The 18103-nt window shown below is 46.5% G+C and overlaps 2 protein-coding genes across 4 annotated transcripts; one reads left to right on the forward strand and one right to left on the reverse strand.

Annotated features, from left to right (window-relative positions):
* Positions 1-6: 6 nt before the first annotated feature.
* RNF14 (ring finger protein 14) lies at positions 7-8575 on the forward strand. Of its 3 annotated transcripts, XR_001920791.2 has the most exons (9): positions 7-389; positions 922-1084; positions 1562-1719; positions 2045-2563; positions 3754-3982; positions 4630-4802; positions 5371-5501; positions 6758-7152; positions 7515-8575. XR_001920791.2 is itself a non-coding variant. In XM_018073554.2 (8 exons), exons 2-8 carry the CDS (start codon positions 931-933, stop codon positions 6819-6821), a joined length of 1428 nt encoding a protein of 475 aa, XP_017929043.1. In that variant the 5' UTR covers positions 7-389; positions 922-930; the 3' UTR covers positions 6822-8575. The 3 variants fall into 3 exon arrangements, 2 of the variants coding, with proteins under 2 accessions (XP_017929043.1, XP_017929044.1); XM_018073554.2 differs by having other exon boundaries at positions 6758-8575; XM_018073555.2 differs by lacking the exon at positions 7-389 and having other exon boundaries at positions 1033-1077; positions 6758-8575.
* A 1188-nt stretch (positions 8576-9763) lies between these two features.
* On the reverse strand, positions 9764-14048 carry GNPDA1 (glucosamine-6-phosphate deaminase 1). Its single transcript, XM_018073556.3, has 6 exons — positions 13951-14048; positions 13773-13874; positions 12403-12585; positions 11673-11857; positions 11393-11567; positions 9764-11121 (listed from the first exon to the last, which is right to left on the reverse strand). The coding sequence occupies exons 2-6, from the start codon at positions 13786-13788 to the stop codon at positions 11024-11026; spliced, it is 657 nt and encodes a 218-aa protein (XP_017929045.2). The 5' UTR covers positions 13789-13874; positions 13951-14048; the 3' UTR covers positions 9764-11023.
* Positions 14049-18103: the final 4055 nt, after the last annotated feature.

Genomic DNA, 18103 nt, shown 5'->3' on the forward strand with positions numbered 1-18103 from the left:
GAATTTGGGGGTTATTCCTGAACTCCTCCCGTCCCCCCCATCCCCGTGGGGTCGTGCCCGCCCCGTGCTGGGGCCCCCGGCTCTGTCCGGGACGCGCAACGCGGCCACTGCTCCTCAAGCTGAGAATAAACATCCAGCTGGGAATAAACATCCCCCGCTCGGATGCGGTGCTGCGGGTGTTGGGGATGAGAGCGCGGAGGGGCCTCTAACCCCTGAGCGTGTGTTTGTCCGCCCGCAGCCCCAGAGCCGCTGCCAGAACCGCTGGTTCCTCCCACAAACAACACCGACGTGTTCGTGCCTTACATGAGAAGTGCCCGACCCCGGCCCCAAACAGGAATGGTCACGGACCGGCACCTCGGCCCTCCCACCGCGCTGCTGTGAGTCTGAAGGTAATCTATCCAATGTGGCTTTATTTTCCCAAATGTAGGACTGAGAGATACTCTAGGGGCTCATCTACAAGATACCTGTACAGGATTTGAACCTTTTTACTGACATCTTCAATAACTAATTGCAAATAGGGCTGTTTCCTTGTTTGCCTTAGAACATTGGACAAGGGCTACTGTTACTAATTCCTTTTTCATGTGTTTTTTGGGGTCTGTTTTCTACTTCAAACATCAGTGAAATGTCCCTGTGTCACTTGTGCTATCTCTGTATTTCATTATTTCCTCCCTTACATCTGTCTAACACACGGTTTGCTTTCTGCCTTTTCAATATTCTGGTGTGGAGGGGAGTTTTTTCTTTTATAAAGCTACCATTTTTTTTTTCAGCCTGTAAAAAACCTTTAATTATATTTCACATTGATTAAGACCAGTTGCTTGGGTTTCTAACTCTTATAGTAGTATAACATAGATATCCCAAATTAATCACTGGAATAGGACGTGTTAACTCAGTTCATGTTGCAGAGTGGTGGTAACTCCACAGGAAAGTTAAATGTCTTCAGAGGACAAGGAAGCTCAGGAGGACGAGCTGTTGGCTCTGGCCAGCATCTATGATGAAGATGAGTTTAAGAGAGCCGAGTCTGCCCAAGGAGGAGAAACAAGAATTTGTCTGGAGTTGCCTCAAGACTTCAAAATTTTTGTGAGTGGTGAGTTGAGATGTTTTGTGTTATCCCCAGGGAGGTTTTACCAAGCTCATTTGCTGGTTGTGGAGTGTCCTGCAGGAGCAGTGACTGGACAAACCATGGCTCAGCCTTTGCTGTGCTTGTGGTAGTGTTGGGGTTTGTATTTGAGTAGTTTAACCCTTTAGTAAACTTTACAGATGAGTAGTAGTATTTCTTCAGAATAATTAAGTTCATTATTTTTTTATTCCCTTGAGGATATGTCTTTCCATGTTCCTGGTTTGAGCAGGATCTGACATTTCACAGTTGTTGGTGTTCTGCTTTAATCACAGAGCTACAACCCCATGATATTTTACCGCACTGAGTTTAGTTATTTAGGGTCAAACAGATAATTTTAACCCCAGAAACGTATCAAGTTAAAAGAGATTGGGTGCTGTCATAAACAGTGACAGTTCATTAGTTTTCATTTTCCTGTTATTTCTCAACCTGCCTTGGTTGTCTCAGGTTCAGGCAGTTCCACAGAAAGCCTCCAGAGCAGTGGGTTCGAGTACTCCGTGTGCTTCCTGCCTCCCCTCGTGCTGAATTTTGAGCTCCCACCCGACTACCCATCGACATCACCACCTGTGTTCACCCTCAGTGGGAAATGGCTCTCCCAGGCCCAGGTTTGCAGAAGATTTTTAACATTTTGATAGAGCTGAGCAAGTTAATAATTAACAGCGTTCTGGGGAAGGGTAATGAAATTAAATAAAAATAATGACATTGCTGTTCAGTTGGCTCTTCTTTTGTCTCCTTCTTGTTTTCACTTGGTCACTGTTCCGAGGAAGAAGAGTTTGCATCGAGGCGAACTATTTTATATGTATTTTATGGATAGATTAAAAACTGGTGAATCTGTAATCAAAGTGTGCACTATGGACCATGGGAGGAGAGGAACCCTGTAAGGAGCTGTCACAACTTAACCAAAATCAGGAATTGTTTGTTCTTTTCCAGCTCAGCGCTCTTTGCAAACACTTGGACAATGTGTGGGAAGAGAATCGAGGCTGTGTGGTCCTATTTGCCTGGATGCAGTTTCTGAAGGAAGAAACACTGAGTTACCTGAATATTTCATCCCCGTATGAGTTAAAAATGTGCCCTCAAGGGCAAGCACAGAGTCGGACGCCTCTCGACCCTGGGAAGGACTGTGGGGGTGCAGCAGGCTCTGCCACAGCTGAGGAGGAAATCATGGATGCCAGAGCTGTGCAGGACGTGGAGTCGTTGTCGAGTCTGATCAGGGAAATCTTGGACTTTGACCAGGCCCAGAGGAGGAAGTGCTTTAACAGTAAGATGTATTTGTGCAATATCTGCTTCTGTGAGAAGCTGGGCAGCGAGTGCATGCACTTCACCGACTGCAGCCACGTGTACTGCAAAGCCTGCCTGAAGGACTACTTTGAGATTCAGATCAGGGACGGGCAGGTCCACTGCCTGAACTGCCCCGAGCCCAAGTGTTCTTCTGTCGCCACTCCTGGCCAGGTAATACACGTGTGCACACAGGGCTGGAGAGTCCTGCTAACTCACCCCCAATTACAGGGACAGAGTGTGGCTCTGTGTAGTGAGCATTGGGAATCTCAGAGTCACTGAGGCTGGAAAAGACCTCTGAGATCACAAAGTCCAACCTGTGACCGATCCCCACCTTGTCAACTGGACCAGAGCATTGAGTGCCAGTCATTCCCTGAACACCTCCAGGGGTGGGGACTCCACGACCTCCCTTCCAATGCCTGACAACCCTTTCCAAGATGAAACTTCTCCTGGTGTCCAACCTGAACCTTCCCCGGCACAACTTGTGGCCATTTCCTCTTGTCCTGTCCCTTGTTCCCTGGGAGCAGAGCCCGACTCCCACCTGGCTCCACGCTCCTGTCAGGGATTTGGGGAGAGTGAGAAGGTCCCCCCTGAGCCTCCTTTTCTCCATGCTGAGCCCCCCCAGCTCCCTCAGCTGCTCCTTGTGCTCCAGACCCTTCCCCAGCTCTGTTGCCCTTCCCTGGACACACTCCAGCCCCTTGATGTCTTTCTTGTTGTGAGGGGCCCAGAACTGACCCCAGGACTGGAGGTGCTTCAGTAGTGCCCAGCACAGAGGGAGGATTCCTGGGGACATTTTCCAGGGAATATACCTGGGGACATTTTCTTCATGCTCTGAGCCACACAGACACAGAGTCATTGGAGTTAAAACTGGATGCCTTGGCACCTATTTTGCCCAGTTTATTAGTACTGGCATTGATCAGCAGCCTCCCATTCTATTTGACACTGCATGCACATTCCATTTAACACTGCATGCTTTTCCTTTTCCTAATTATTATTAGAATAGCATTTCTAGGAATATTTTCATGACCTGTTGGAGAATAAAGTGGATTCATTCCAACTGTAGGGATTTTTTCATTGCCTTACTGTGTTTTGCTGATGGTAGCAGGCTCAGAATTTTAGATGCAAGTAATCATAGAATCCCAGGATGGTTTGGATTGGAAGGGACCTTAAAGCTCATCTTGTTCCACCCCCCTGCCATGAGCAGGGACACTTTCCACTAGACCAAGGTGCTCCAAGCCCCATCCAACCCGGCCTTGAACATTTACAGGGATGGGACAGGCACAGCTTCTCTGGGCAACCTGTGCCAGGGCCTCACCACCCTCACAGGGAAAAATTTTTTCCTAACACCTCTCTGTGGCCTTTAGGTGAAGGAGCTGGTTGGAGAGGAGCTCTTTGCCCGCTATGACCGGCTGCTCCTGCAGTCCAGCCTGGACCTGATGGCCGATGTGGTGTATTGCCCCCGCCCGGGCTGCCAGACCCCCGTCATGCAGGAGCCCGGCTGCACCATGGCCATCTGCTCCTGCTGCAACTACGCCTTCTGCACCCTCTGCAAGATGACCTACCACGGGGTGTCTCCGTGCAAGGTCACCGCAGGTGAGCCACCTCCACCCTGTGTTCCAAAGACGCATCGAGGTGCAGTTAAATCTTGTGTGAAATAGTCAGAAATTGGGCAAGCAAACTCCTCCCTGTGAGCTTTCTAAAAGACCAGACACATTTCATTTGGAGTAGGTCTGTTGCTGGCAGTTAAATATTATTCCTTTGGTGACAGTCCACAGCTTAGGAGGTCCCCAGACTGCTGGTTGTCAAATGCTGAGAGGCCATAGCAGGGGAAGAATAATTTTATATATGTATTTTTTTTTTACCTTTTCATGTGAATCAACTACTTTGTGTAGTCAGAGTTAATACTGAAATCAGGTGGAAGCTTCTCTCTCTGTTTGGCCTCAAAATCCTGTGACCAAGTTTCATTAAATATATGTTCGGAGAAAATTCCATTTTCAGAACTTTACTTTACATTGTAGACTTGTCCTGATGCCATTGACAAGTCGCTGTTATAATGAGAAGTGTAAAACTCTTGAATTTTGGGGCAGAGGGGTTTTAATATTTTACGTTTTTTAATATTTTTCTTGATTTTTAATGAATTATGTTAGTTTCCTTTGAAAATCTTTATGCTGCAATTAGCTGGACTTCTTTATATGATATATTACAAAAGCTGTTTGGTTTGCTTTGGTTTTGTTCCCCAGAGAAATTAATGGATTTACGAAACAGCTATTTGGAAGCAGATGAGGCAACTAAAAGATTTTTGGAACAACGTTATGGCAAGCGAGTGATTCAGAAAGCCCTTGAGGAGATGGAGAGTAAGGAATGGCTGGAAAAGAACTCTAAGTCTTGTCCTTGCTGCGGGACTCATATAGAGGTAAGAATGGAGGGAAAGGATGGAAAATCATGGGAACAGAAATTAAGGCAGTTCTGTGTTTAGGCTGGGACAGAGGTGTGTTTGTAGCCTCCAGCTTCACCAGGGAAGGGGAATTTCTAGGAAATATTAAGAGAACTTTCAATTTCTGTCTGTGTTACATGGAAAAGGAGGTGAGGTGATGTTTGTGGAGCTCAGGGATTTGAGATCATCCGGCAATTGGTGGTGTTCAGGCCCCAGGACTAAACAGATCCAGGCTGACTATGGATCTGTATGAATCCTTTCATTTCCTGTGTGGTTCAGGTTACTGCTGCTTCACACTATAGCCAGGAAATAAAACCAGCTTCAGAAAAATATTAATTTCCAGTATTTTTAGTAGTATAGCCAATTTACAATGCTGGGATTCCAGCTCCCAGTTCTGTTGGACAGTGAAAAAAAAATCAGTGTGTGATGGAGTCGGGGTCGAATGTGTTAATTGGCTGGTTTAGATTTGAGGGCTGTTGTCATAGAGAGACTGAAGCCTGACACAGTAAGATTCTGATGTTGCTGTTTCTTGTTTTTTTCCCCCCAGAAGCTCGATGGCTGTAACAAAATGACGTGCACAGGGTGCATGCAGTACTTCTGCTGGCTCTGCATGGGCTCTCTGTCCAGGGCCAACCCCTACCGGCACTTCAATGACCCTTCTTCCCCCTGCTTTAACAGGTTGGTGCTTACAGGTATTTCCTCTAGTGCTGGAACACTTATTTTCTACTTTTTCTAACAGTCTCTCCCAGATTCTTACCTTGAAATTCGTAGCTATAGTTTAAGACATATTTTTTTCTCCCTTACAAGGACCCAATACTAACAGTAAAAATCAGGAGTGATTCAAGATGTGCTTTTACTTTTTAAGAATTTTTTTTTTTTTTTCAAAATTCTGGAGGAGACTTGTGGGCCTATTCCTGATTTTTTTTTGGTCAGGGTCATGACCTCATCCTTTCTGTGCTGCCTCTGCCTGACACACAGCCTGCAGGGAAGTGTTTCCATGAAGATGCTCAGGTGCAGCATAAGGCTTTGGATCAGAAAGCTGCTTTTAAACAGCTGCAGACTTGCCTCACATCATCACTGCTGGGGAAGGATCAAGGAAAATAGGGTGCTGCTGCTGTCAGGACAGGTGAAAAGGCAGCTCAGAGGGATGTGACAGTGGCAGCCTCTCGGCTTTGTGTATTCCATAGGGATATGTGCCCATCACTGCAATAGTAGTGCCTGGATCCAAAGTCAAAATCCCAACAAATTTCTCAATCCACCATCCATTCTGCTGTAATAGATGTGGCTGACAGGATTTTTCTTGTTCTTGACCCTTTTTCAGCATTTTGTCTTCTCCCAACAGTATTTTTTCACTTCCTACTCTGTTTTCCTTTTTCTTCTGTTGTCTTTTTTTATTTTAGTGTAACGTAACCTCCCCTTGTCTTGACTAAGCTCCTGTGCTTTATAAAGAATAATTTAGAATCAGGGAATCACAGAACCATTTAGGTTGGAAAAGACCTAAAACCATCTAGTCCAGCCATTACCCCAGCACTGCCAAGTGCCTTTTTGTCCCCCCTGATGCTCATATGTTTTATTTGCCCAATTCCATGTGTCCAATGAGATTGTGAGTTGTCTGGAGCAGGCAGGTTTGGCTGCTGATTATATCCTGCCTAAAGACCACCCAGGAACAGCAGCTTGCTGGGTAACTTTAATATGGTTTGGATGATTAATATTTTCAGGAATTTCTTGGGATATGATGTGTGTAAGGTACCATCAAACCTGCTGGTGTAACGAGCTGTAGAAGTGCAGAGTCTTTTACTTAATTTGACATTGATATCATGAGTGGTTTGTGATACTGAAAAAAACAGTGAAACTTACTGCTTTTGTACTTTTTGTTGCATTTAGATTGTTTTAAACATATTTAGCATTATTACCACTAATTTTCTGTCTTGCAGATTGTTTCAAGCCATGCACATTGATGATGGGGAGTACTGGGGAGTTGAAGATGATGACCAGTAGCTTTCTCCAGCAACAAAAGGTGAACAAACCAGAGACAGATGCTTTTTTTTTTGGTGTCCTTTGTTTGCTTTTCACTTCCATTGTGTGATAGAAGAGTGGTAACTACCCTGCACTGCAGGATACTCACACCTCAGAGCCTGTTGCCAAAGCCAAAGGAGACCACTTTACCCATCCTGGGGTCAGGATCATCATGGAATGCATTAACAATCACATGGATTATTAAAGACATACCATATTAAATACAACCAGTCAGAAGTTGGAAAAATATATACCAAGAGATGCCCCTTTTTTAAAAGCAAACAGAAGCCTCAAATCATGGAGAGATTTGGGGGTTTTTATCGATGGAAGGGTATGGACAGAGTGCTCCAGGATCAATATGATCAGGCAAATGTCGGATTTATTAGGAGAAAGACAGATTATGTAGTGCTCATGACGCTCAGCTTCTTGTTCACACTACATTGGTTACATAAGGAAAACATACTCTGCTGTTCACTGCTAATTGGACCACAACAGGTGGTCATAGGAGATGAGAAAACTTTATTCACCTGCCAAAACTCCTCCTTGGCATCTTGGCACAAGGCCTGCAGCCATATTAGTGGCGCAGCATTTTTTACTATCAGCACCCAGCCATGCTAAGGTGAAACACACAGAAATGTAAAGAAAATTGTTCACACAATTTTTGCCTTACGACAGGTTTCTTTAGGGAGACCAACATTTGGAGACTCTTGGATCATGAATATTGTGGGGGTTTGGGCAGTTTGTTAGAGCTGTAGAGCTCTTTCTGGAGCTGTTCAGTGGTGCTGCTTGGACTGGGGAAGTTTAGCAACAAAGTTTGTTGCTTTTATGAATTTCCTGACGTGTTTCTCTGAAAAACAGCTCATGGTTTTGTCACTGGTACTTTCTAATGACATTAAAGCTGATTGTCCCCAACCTCCTTCTCACTGGCTGTTGTGCCTGGGCCTTTGCATCCCTGAGTGCTTGGGCAGAAAATGACCAACAGCCTTTTCCAGAAATTTCTGTCAGGTTGGTGACTCAACCCGGTGTTCCTATTGGATTCACTCTCATTGCCTCTCCTTGTTTCTCCAGTGATGAGTGCTAAGGCAGTGAGCTGAGGATGTGAGAGGGTGAAAAGTACCAGGCAAAGATGATTCTTCAAGATACTGACAATTACCTTGTATTCTCAGATGACGAAGTAATTTATTTTTATTAACTCTTCACATAAGAAATTTGATTAGTTGATACTTTTGCTTCTGGACTAGATCCCTTACTTCCACTAGTTTTGGACTTCAAATTATTCAGAAAGCAAATTGTTTTCCCTAAAATCTCAGCAAGTAGTTTTATAAACATGAAGGTAATTACTGGAGGGAACCACTAACTTTTTACAAGTTTTTCCACTTGCAGAACAGTCTAAAAGTTTATTTGGAAATTAAAGCTATGTGTGCTGTGTTCAAAAGTAGTAGGGCATGGAGGGATAGGTCAGGAGATGGAAGACTCTTCAGAAACTCAAAGTGATCACCTCTCACTCAGTTTTTACTGATAGTTCATAAATTTATACTGGGATATGTGGCCAAAATGAGTGCTGCTTCAGTTCTTTTCCTAGAGGATGAGAGTCTATCCTGTCAGAAGAGGCAGAGATTAAAAAGATGAGATGGTGAGATTGAATCTCACCTCAGTTTAGGCTATAGATCAGCGTGTAGGAGAAGTTTACATTGTGTATGATTTGAATTGCATTTCCTGCACCTTTCACATGCACTAAATTCACTTTAAGATGGTAAACACAGTTGTCTCTCTGTTTGTCTTCATTCTGGTATGGATTTGGCAGCACAGGTCAGTGTCCAGGTGGCCATTGGCTCCAGTGTTCATGTGCCATGGGGCTGTGGAATGGGACAGCCCAGAGCTGGGCTCAGAGCTCCCAAGTGAAGCTGGCACAGCACGTGTTCTGCTCATGGAATTTTGGACATTTATGTATGCAAAGTGCCCTCCCACCCAAAGGGCCCTGGTTTTCCCTTGGAGGTACAAGCCCCTGACTGAGACAGGGTGGCTGTTGGGACACTGCTCTGGGATCACCATGTTGGATGCAGCTCTGTTTCCCCTCTGGCCAGTTTTTAACTCTCCAGGCTGAATCACAAAGCTGCCTGCCTTTGGAGGGGACTTTCTTCCTGCTGAGCTGTGTATGTGGGCATGGAGAATGTTTGTGACAAGGAGAAACATATGCATAAACCTCCTTATCCTGCCTGGATGGAGGAGATGGCACTGGATCCCCTAAACCAGGAGAGAGGTGGGCTGAGGGCAGGGCTGGGATGCCAAAGGGTACATGGGGATGAAGATCCATGGCTGGGGATGTACCAGAGCACAAATAGTGAAGTACTGGAAGATGTAGCAATGAACCACCTCAGCTTTCAAGGACTTTGTGTGGAGGGAGGAGGAGGAGCAATGTAGCCACCACCCTTTCTATAAATTCAGGGACCCCTGGACTGGAGTTTCCAGATTCTGCAGCAAGGCAGAGGAGGACAGACCCTCTGGGGAAGGGACAAGCAGATGACTGCATATGTAGGACAATCAGCTGGTGTTGCAAAGGCAGGACAGCTAAAACCAGCATCTGCCTGTAGAGAGAGCAAAGCAGCAGCTCTGGCAACAGAGTGCAGATTTTCTCCCTCAGTCTTTTCCCCTCTTGAAAACCTCACTTTCACCATTTCTATGCACGCAATTAAATTATTTCTAAACACTTTGTGGTACCAGGTAGAGCTGTGGCCTCCTCCTTTCTCCTTTAAAGGCCCCCACATTTCATGTGGCATGCCTGCTGCCTGGCAGGACAAAATCATAGCAGGTGTCTGGTGGAAACCTGCCAGCAAATACTGGGCAAGGAAGTAGGGAGCTATTCCTACCAAACTGCTTCCAGGACAGCTTTGGTTTCACAAGCACAGATACAGTCAATGCCACCATTTAGAAAAAATTAAAGATGTTTAGTCTAGAAAGTTGCATTACAGATCAACAGCTTACAAAATTTCTACATAAAGAAAATAAACATTGGTCAGTTTTCTTGCCCCTCCTGTGGTAGAATTGGATGGAATCACATATCAGAATTAGTGGGGTCTTGCTAGTACAGGCTGTTGTCCACCCATGTGGGACTTCTGTTATTAAAGAGAGGCTGAAGCCAGTGGGAACAGAGCATTTCCTTGGAGGCTGGTTTGGCATTTACTCAGAGCAATGGAAGGTTCTGCAGTGAGGAGAGAGAACGTATTGCTTCAGGTTCTGCCCTGTTACAGTGAACAGTGCTGAGCACAGAGTGGTCACTTCTGCTTCATCTCAACAAATCTACCCTTCTGAGTACTTCATAAAGCACCAGGGCATAGAAAGTTATACCCTGGGACTGAACATGAAGGGCTTCTTGTGTGACATCAATAACATCCTCAGATGCCCAAACTGCATGATTAACCCTGTGTGGGTGAATGCTGCTGTAGCCTCCTGTGCTGAGGTGATCGCAAGTCCAACATCTGGCTCAAAGCAGGGCTCAGCCAGGGCTTTATCCAGTCAGATTTTGGAAACCTCCTAAGGACAGAGCCTGCACAGCTTCTGGGGAATCTGCCCCATTGCTTGGCTGTCCCCATGGGGAGGTTTTATCTTTCTATCCAGTCTGAGCATTGTGTCTCCACTCAGGTCCCACTGTCTCTTCTCATCTTCCTCCTGGCTCCATCTTCTCACTGACCCCCTCCTGGCTCTGGGGCTGCTCATGTGAAGCTTTCCCTTCTCCACCTGGACAAGTTTGCTTCCCATTTTCCATTATTCTAATGCAGGAGTGTTTCATGGAGAAAGAATGACACACGAGGTACTTGTCCTAATTACAAGGAATACACCCCAAAGTGATTACCCACTTGGTTTGTGTTGTACTTTCACTTATCCTCACATTTCAGTTTTGCAGCCTTCAGTCCAAGATTACAGTCAGTTCATAGATCAAACAACTCATCCTTCACTGACTTCTCCTTCAGAGAATGAGTTAGTGACAGAAGTTTGTGGAACACAGTGCACTGGATCCATCCATTTGGCTAATTAAGGCAGGTGTTTGGCATCTGTCTCTTTAATGGAGAGAAGCAACCATATGACCATTCTGCTAATTTAAGAACAAATATGAGATCAGTTTTTGCAGAAATTCCCTTTTTTTCCCAGCTATTTTCAACAGCTGGTTCAGCACTGCCCCGAGCAGATCAGTCACTGTATGGCTTCTTAGACTGGCTCCTCTCTGCTCCTGTTTCCTTCATGCTGTACAAGGGCTCCACGAGCTTGTTGTGAACCAGCATTAAACCTGATGGAGAAAGTAAAAAGATGATTTAAGTAGATATAATAAAGCAAAATTGTCATTCATTGGATGCTGATGAAATTAGACATTACTGGTGTCCTTGTTCCTTTACCCTTACACCTGAGCACTTACACATTTACCTTCACACTGATTACTGTGGTATATTTAAGGAATATACTCCTTTGGGAGGTGAATACACAGAAACATCTAATGCAAAGCATGGCTTGTACCACTTAAAAACTACCAAAAGAGCTGCCTGGCCTGGTCAAACACTCACCTTTAAAGTATTTCACTGTCTTGACTCTGAGCTCCAGCGTGGCATCCTCGTCACACACGAACACGGTGTTGGGGTGCTGCTGGAAGGCAGACACTGTCCACATGTGATTGATACCTTCCTCGATGGCTTTGTACAAAGCAAAGGCTTTGTGGGCTCCTGTGATCAGAATCATCACCTGCACCCCAAGACACAGAGAAGGGCAGTCAGGGTTGTTGCTTCAAAACAGGATAACTTTTAGCTGCTCCAGAGCTACTATAGGAACCACTGCTTTTCTCCTAACCTCTCTGGCATCCATGACAGTGCCTACTCCGACTGTCAAGGCCATTGTGGGGACTTTGGAGAGATCACCATCAAAGAACCTGGCATTAGCCAATATGGTGTCCATGGCCAAGGTCTTCACTCGTGTCCTGGACACCAAACTTGATCCCGGCTCGTTGAAGGCAATGTGACCATCTGGGCCAATACCTGGGACAGAGATAGCGGGAGAAGAGGGTCAGCTGCAGGAGCAGAGCTAACAGCTCTCCCACAAGAAGGACAGTCAGTGCTTCCAGAAACACAGATCTGAAAAAAACACCTGCAATTCTTCTGGTCAAGCTCAAATTTGTGTCTGGTAGAATGACAGCAAAAGGCCCCTCTGAAGCCAACAGACTCTTCCCTAACTGTGCTGGGACAACAATAAAGCAAAGTAGGTGGCAGAATCTCAAGGCAAACTGATGGGAGAAGTTTGTGCTCCTGCTGGCTCAGAGGACTCTACTCCCAGGAGTTTCCTGTCAGCACTGACAACTATAATACATTTTGCATTTGTATCATTCTAGCTCTTTCCATTTCTTCTGCTAATCATTTCCTGAACAATTCACTGACTAGATTGAAAAACAGAAAACTGTGGGAGCAGTACAATGGGAGACAAGGCTGCCAGCACACATCAGTGCCCAGGGTGGTGGACTGTGGGGTGCCTTTCACTGCAAATCCACTGAAAGACACTGGAAGTGAACAATCCTGACAATTCTCACCTCCAACAAAGAGTTCAATTCCTCCAGCTGCTTTGATTTTCTCCTCAAATGCGTCACACTCTGCCTGGAGATCAGGTGCATTTCCATCCAAAATGTGGACGTTCTCTGGTGAGATGTCAATGTGCTTGAAGAAGTTTTTCCACATGAAGGAATGGTAACTTTCTGGGTGATCCCTCGGGAGACCTGGTAACAGAGCATGCAAAGGACTAAGACAAACTGTAAAAACATCATAACATAAAGCACTTCCATACCCTTGGAGTGGCTTTGGTAACAGAGCACTGATCTGTCTGTCCTTTGTCACTCCCTCAGCTTTCACGAGTTGTTTTTATTTTCCTAAATAGCAGAATTAAGGTCAATCACAACAGCTCCTGTAAGACATATGCCCATACTAACACGCAGCAGATTTTCAGAAAAGCAGGTATGTACCATGCCTCATCTGTCTACCTTTTCAGCCTTCCTCCCACTTCATATTAGCAAGAGTGATTAAAAAAAAGTGCAAAAACCTGAGAAATAATAATAATTATATCATTATTGCATATTTTTCCCCTCAAATGCTATAAACCCACACTGGACTGCTTATTCCCTAATGCTGCTTGATTAGGATTGTTCACAGAAAAAATTCTTGACCAGGGTAAAATTAGCATTAGCAAATATTTAGCCCGTACGTTTTTCACCTTTGGATCTCTCTTTCTTCCAAAGAGGCTCTTTCATCACAGCTTCAGAAAAGAAACAGTCCCCTGCTATCTTAGCAGGAGTTACTGAAGGGCATTCAGGGAACACACTGAGTAAGGGACCTGAGCTACAGTGACCTTTATAATCCCAGAGCAAAGGTGGTAGTTAACACTGCACACTATCTGAGCCTGCAATCACAAGCTGGTTCCTTACCTGGTCAGCACGTCAGTGCAGATAAAATACAGCAGTGTCTGTAATAGTGTGTGTGATACAGTCAACATCCAATACCCTTCAGTATCTGGGGTTTTTTCCATAGGTTTTCAAACCTATGGAAAAAATTTCAAATTTCTTCCACAGGTTTTTAAATTGTCCCCATCATTACCTTGGCTAATTCCCTGGAGGTGTTTAAGAAAAGACTGGACGTGGCACTTCAGTGCTACAGTCTGGTTGATAAGATGGTGTTTGGTCATAGGTTGGACTCAGTGATCTCAGAAGTCTTTTCCATCCTAACTGATTCTGTGATCCTGTCTCTCTGTGAAATGTTGTTCCATCTTACCTGGAGCCCTTTGCAGGTGGAATTTCTTGCCCCACCACGCACTGCTGTGGTGTCCGGCTGCGGCACCAGGCGCAAGGGCAGAGACAAACACACCCGGCAGGGCAGGGAAGGAGAGCCGGGAGCGCTGGCTGCGGGCACTCACCCACGTACTCGTCCATATTGAAGGTCTTCACGTACTTGAAGGAGAGGTCCCCGTTCTGGTAATACTCCACCAGCTTCTTGTAGCATCCCAGCGGGGTGCTGCCTGCGGGGAGCCGCCGCCTCAGCCGGGGTAGGGGCCGGGCTGGACCCCGGCCCCGCTCCCACCCCCCGGCACCCACCTGTGGGCAGCCCCAGCGTGAAGAACCGCCCGGGGCCCGGCCCGAACTGGACGATGCGGTTGCGGATGTACTTGGCCGCCCACTCGCTGGCCTGGGAGTACGTCCGCCCGCCGCCCCGGCACCCGCCGCCTCCTCCCCCGGATCCGCTTCCGCGGGCCCGCCCCCCGCACGCCCGTCGTCGGGCCGGTAGAGCCGGACCGGCCCCCGCGGCCCGCTGGCCAGGCACCGGCCCCGGGGGCCGGGAGGTGGGAGGGCCGAGGTTTGGTGGTAGAATTCGGGGAAGCGGTTAAATCCACCCGGGAATGATGCGCCGCGGCTGCCTCCCGGCTGTTCGGATGAAGCACTCGCCAGCGCTGCAAGAGGGCCCGTTGGCCAGATAAAGCTTTGGGAACCAAATACATTATTAAAACATTATTAAAAAGGCAGCAAATATTTCAGTGCGGTTCTGCTGGGGTGCCCCCGTCACAGCAGGGATCCACCCGACTCCGTCCTTCAGCCTTTCATCCCTAAGTCAAAGCCTTGTCACATCATAACAAGCTGCTCTCACACCTGAACTATCCTGTAGGGACACAGTTCAGGGCATGTTGGGGGTGTTCTGCGGGATGGAGAGACCACGACCTGCAGGTGTCCACGCTGCTCCTGGCACAATGGTATTCTCAAAACATCCTCCTGCTGTTGCTCTGGCTGCCTTTAAGCTCTGATGGAAACGTGCCTGACCTCTCCTTGCACAGGTTTGGATCGTTGTTGGGATGCAAAGCCCTTACTTCAAAGTTAGAAAGCTTTTAACTTTCATTAGAAGAAAGAATAAGATACAAATTGCTTTGCTGGGATCCAGCCCAAGCGGTTCCTTCTCATTTTAATAATTTAAATGACCTGGCTAGAACTAGCGCTCCTGGTATTGTCTCATCGTGGAGAGACCGCGGTTTGCATTTGGATAGGGAATGATGGGTGTGACAGGCTGTAGCCAGATGGCTGTGGTCAGACACGGGAAGGGTTTTAAGCCACAGAGACTAAATAAGTTCCAAGCCCCATGTGTTTCCATGAGCAGTGGTCAGTCAGAGGCAGGCAGGTCTCTTGGTGGCTGGTGCTGGGTGAGGAGCTCACAGCAGCAGCATTCCCGGCTGTCCTGCAGTGCAGGGCAGCCTGGGCTTTGGCTCTGTGTGAAACAGCTCTTCCAGTTGTCCCATTGGGATCGTATCAGTGTGACAGACCCATTGGTCCTGTGGACACTGGCAGGAATCACATTATCAGTGGGTTCAGAGGCACAGGATCAAGGTGCTGGGCTAAGCAGGGGCTGTGTCTCTGCTGAGATGGAGAGGAGGAGGGGACCTGGCTGAGGTCTGAATGATTCCTATCCTGGGGCTGCTTCAGCCCATTCTCCAGGTGCTGCTGGCCCGAAGATGAGTGCACACCTGACCTGCACACACACATGGGAGTTTCCACATCACCACTATTGCAGCACAACAGCAGCTTCTGGTGTACAAAGCCAAAACTGCTGCAGGGTTCAGCAGAGAGAGATGCTCTCTCTCTACCAGAACCTCGAGTCTCCAAATAACCCACATCGGATCCCTTAGCGTTACCATGGAAACGCAGCGAGGGCTCGGAGATTTAGGAAAAGCAAATACTGGAGGCACAGCCCGCGTAGGAATTGATTGAAGGAGACACCACAGACTTCCCACAGCGGTAGCTGTAGGGCAAGAACCGTGTCCCCCCTGGGGTGACTTGCGGGTTGTGTGGTTTGTCTGCCATCACAGCAGCCTGTGGGCAGTGCCACCCTATCCTGCCTCCCACCTCACCTGCCCTGCGCCCCCTCGGAGGTGTGGAGAGCTGCTGCCTTTGAGGATTGGCCTGAAACAATCCCATTGTAGGGATGGGCTCGGTTTAAATCCAAGAGCTGTGGGGCTCTGCCTGTAGAGGATCTGGCTTTCATCTCCCGTGCGAGTGGCTTGAGCAGATACAGGGCACAAAGACACAGGAGGCAGCCGGCAGCTCCCAGTAAAAGCAAAACATGCTTTGGTGAGAGAAAAGCTGCAATGGTCAGGAGACCCGGGCACGTGCCCCTGTGCTGCCCACATTCCACGGATCCACTCCCTGCCGTCTGCATTATCTGAGTTGCTCTGGGGCTGGGTCATGCTTGTGACTCGCATGCAGAGTATTTTTAGGTATGATAATTTCGGCCCGTTATTGTTTCTGCGTTTCTAGCTTGCTGTTGCAATGCTGAAGAACTTCCTGGTGTCTGAACAGGCTGATTTTCCTTCCTTGCAAAAGCAGCAGATGGAAGGAAACAAACACTTCTCTGCAGGAGAAGTTGAACAGGAGAGTTCTAACAAGCACAGCATTTTCTTTTGCCCCATCTTGAAGGGATCAGAGTCAACAATGCTCAGAAGACCAGGGCTTTTGCTACTGGGAACTCCTTGGGAGCACTGGTGTTATAAGTAAAATCGGCACTAGGCTCAAATATCGTAGTAAAAAGTTTTATTATAGATTTATATAAAAATCAAATAAGCAAATTACAGCGCTGGGTGACTTGGTGAGCTTTCCTTGCTCATCCAAGGCACACTTCAATAATTTCCAATCTGCCTTTTATAGGTTTGGAGCTGCTTATCTCCTTTAAAATCCCCTCCTTTGTTCATCAGGTTTATCTGCGCAGGCTCTGTTCCTGTTGCCAAGAAGCTTTACGCATGCGTATCTTGTTGCTAGGAGACAAGCTCGGCTCTGTTCACTTCATCCTTTTGATGTAGTCAGCTTTTTCTGCGCATGTGCTGTCTTGCCACTGGAAGAGAGTTCTGTTCTCTTTTTCAGTTCTTTTTCTTCTTACATAACATAACAAAATATCACTAATTATGGTAACATAACATTATGGTTTGTGTGATATATATATAATTGTGATTCGTGAAGCAAATGGGTGACTACATTGAAAACAGACTAAATAGATTCTAAAACTTAACTACACCCCCACAATGAAACAAAACAGACCCTCCCAAGGTCAAAAGGCCTAAACCTTCTCACTATCCTAAGGATGAAATATAGTACAACTTTAAGTCTTTAGGCGCCTACTCGTCCAAGAGTACATGAATTAGGACTGGCTGCAGAGATAGCTCTTTTAACCTTAGCTGTAAATATAATAGAACTTTAAATCTTTAGGCGCCTGTTCACCTAAGAATACATGAACTATGACTAGTTGTAGAGATAACTCTCAGCTTCAGTTGTGAGAAAACTTTCCCATTAAACATTTAGCCAAAAACTCACAGAATATACAGGTATATGATACAATCAATATGCATGAGGTAGTCAAGACAAACACTAAATGAAATTATTACTTGAAACTTATAGAAACTTGGGACTTTGTTTATCGCAACTTGTAATTACAGTGTTGCAAATATAATTTGATAAGCAAATTATCTCTCCTTTGGTCTTTATTGGCTATCACACTGGGATTTTTTTCCAAAAAAAAAAAAAAAATTTAAAAATATCTCCATGAAGAACTCAGTCTTCAGATCCTGAAATTAAAGAATCTTTTTAATATCCACCATCGGTCACTTCTTCCTGCTCCAGCATGTTCCACTTACCTTCTCAACCCACTTTATAAGAAAAGGAGAAACAACATCCCATATTGGATAGATCTGGAGGGGAGCTGCTCTTTTCTGCAAGCCCTGCTCACAGCTTAGGTCTCCCAGCAGCAACTCAAATCCCAGTTAGGAGGTTTTTGGGAGGGTCACAACAAGCCAGTGTGTAGGGCAGTGCATGAGCAGGCAGCTCCAGAGAGCACACTTGCCAGTCCCTTCCCATATTGCAGACAAGGCTCCCATGGGAAAGCTGGCAGGGCTTCACTCCTCACCAGGTTAAAAACTGCCAGCCTAAGCAGTAAGGGATTTAATCTGGACAGTAAGATTAAATTAACCAGTGGTTAATTGTGATTTCTCCAGTAGGCTGAAGAAATAATGGAGCGACAAAGGACACTGGTGAAATCAGTGAGTTGGGGCTCCAAAAACCATGCTCGACTGAGCTGGCTGTGCCAGGTGGAGGCAATTTGGAGCTCAGCTCTGCCTTGCCCTGTGCACCATCCGTCATGTTGGCACAACTCAGCTGGATCACTCCGTATCTGCCCCTCGGTTCTGCTGCTGGATCTCAGGAGAAAAGTCCCGTTGGGAAA

Source organism: Manacus vitellinus, unplaced genomic scaffold, assembly GCF_001715985.3.
Source record: "Manacus vitellinus isolate BGI_N305 unplaced genomic scaffold, ASM171598v3 scaffold_25_pilon, whole genome shotgun sequence".
Classification (NCBI taxonomy): Eukaryota; Metazoa; Chordata; class Aves; order Passeriformes; family Pipridae; genus Manacus; species Manacus vitellinus.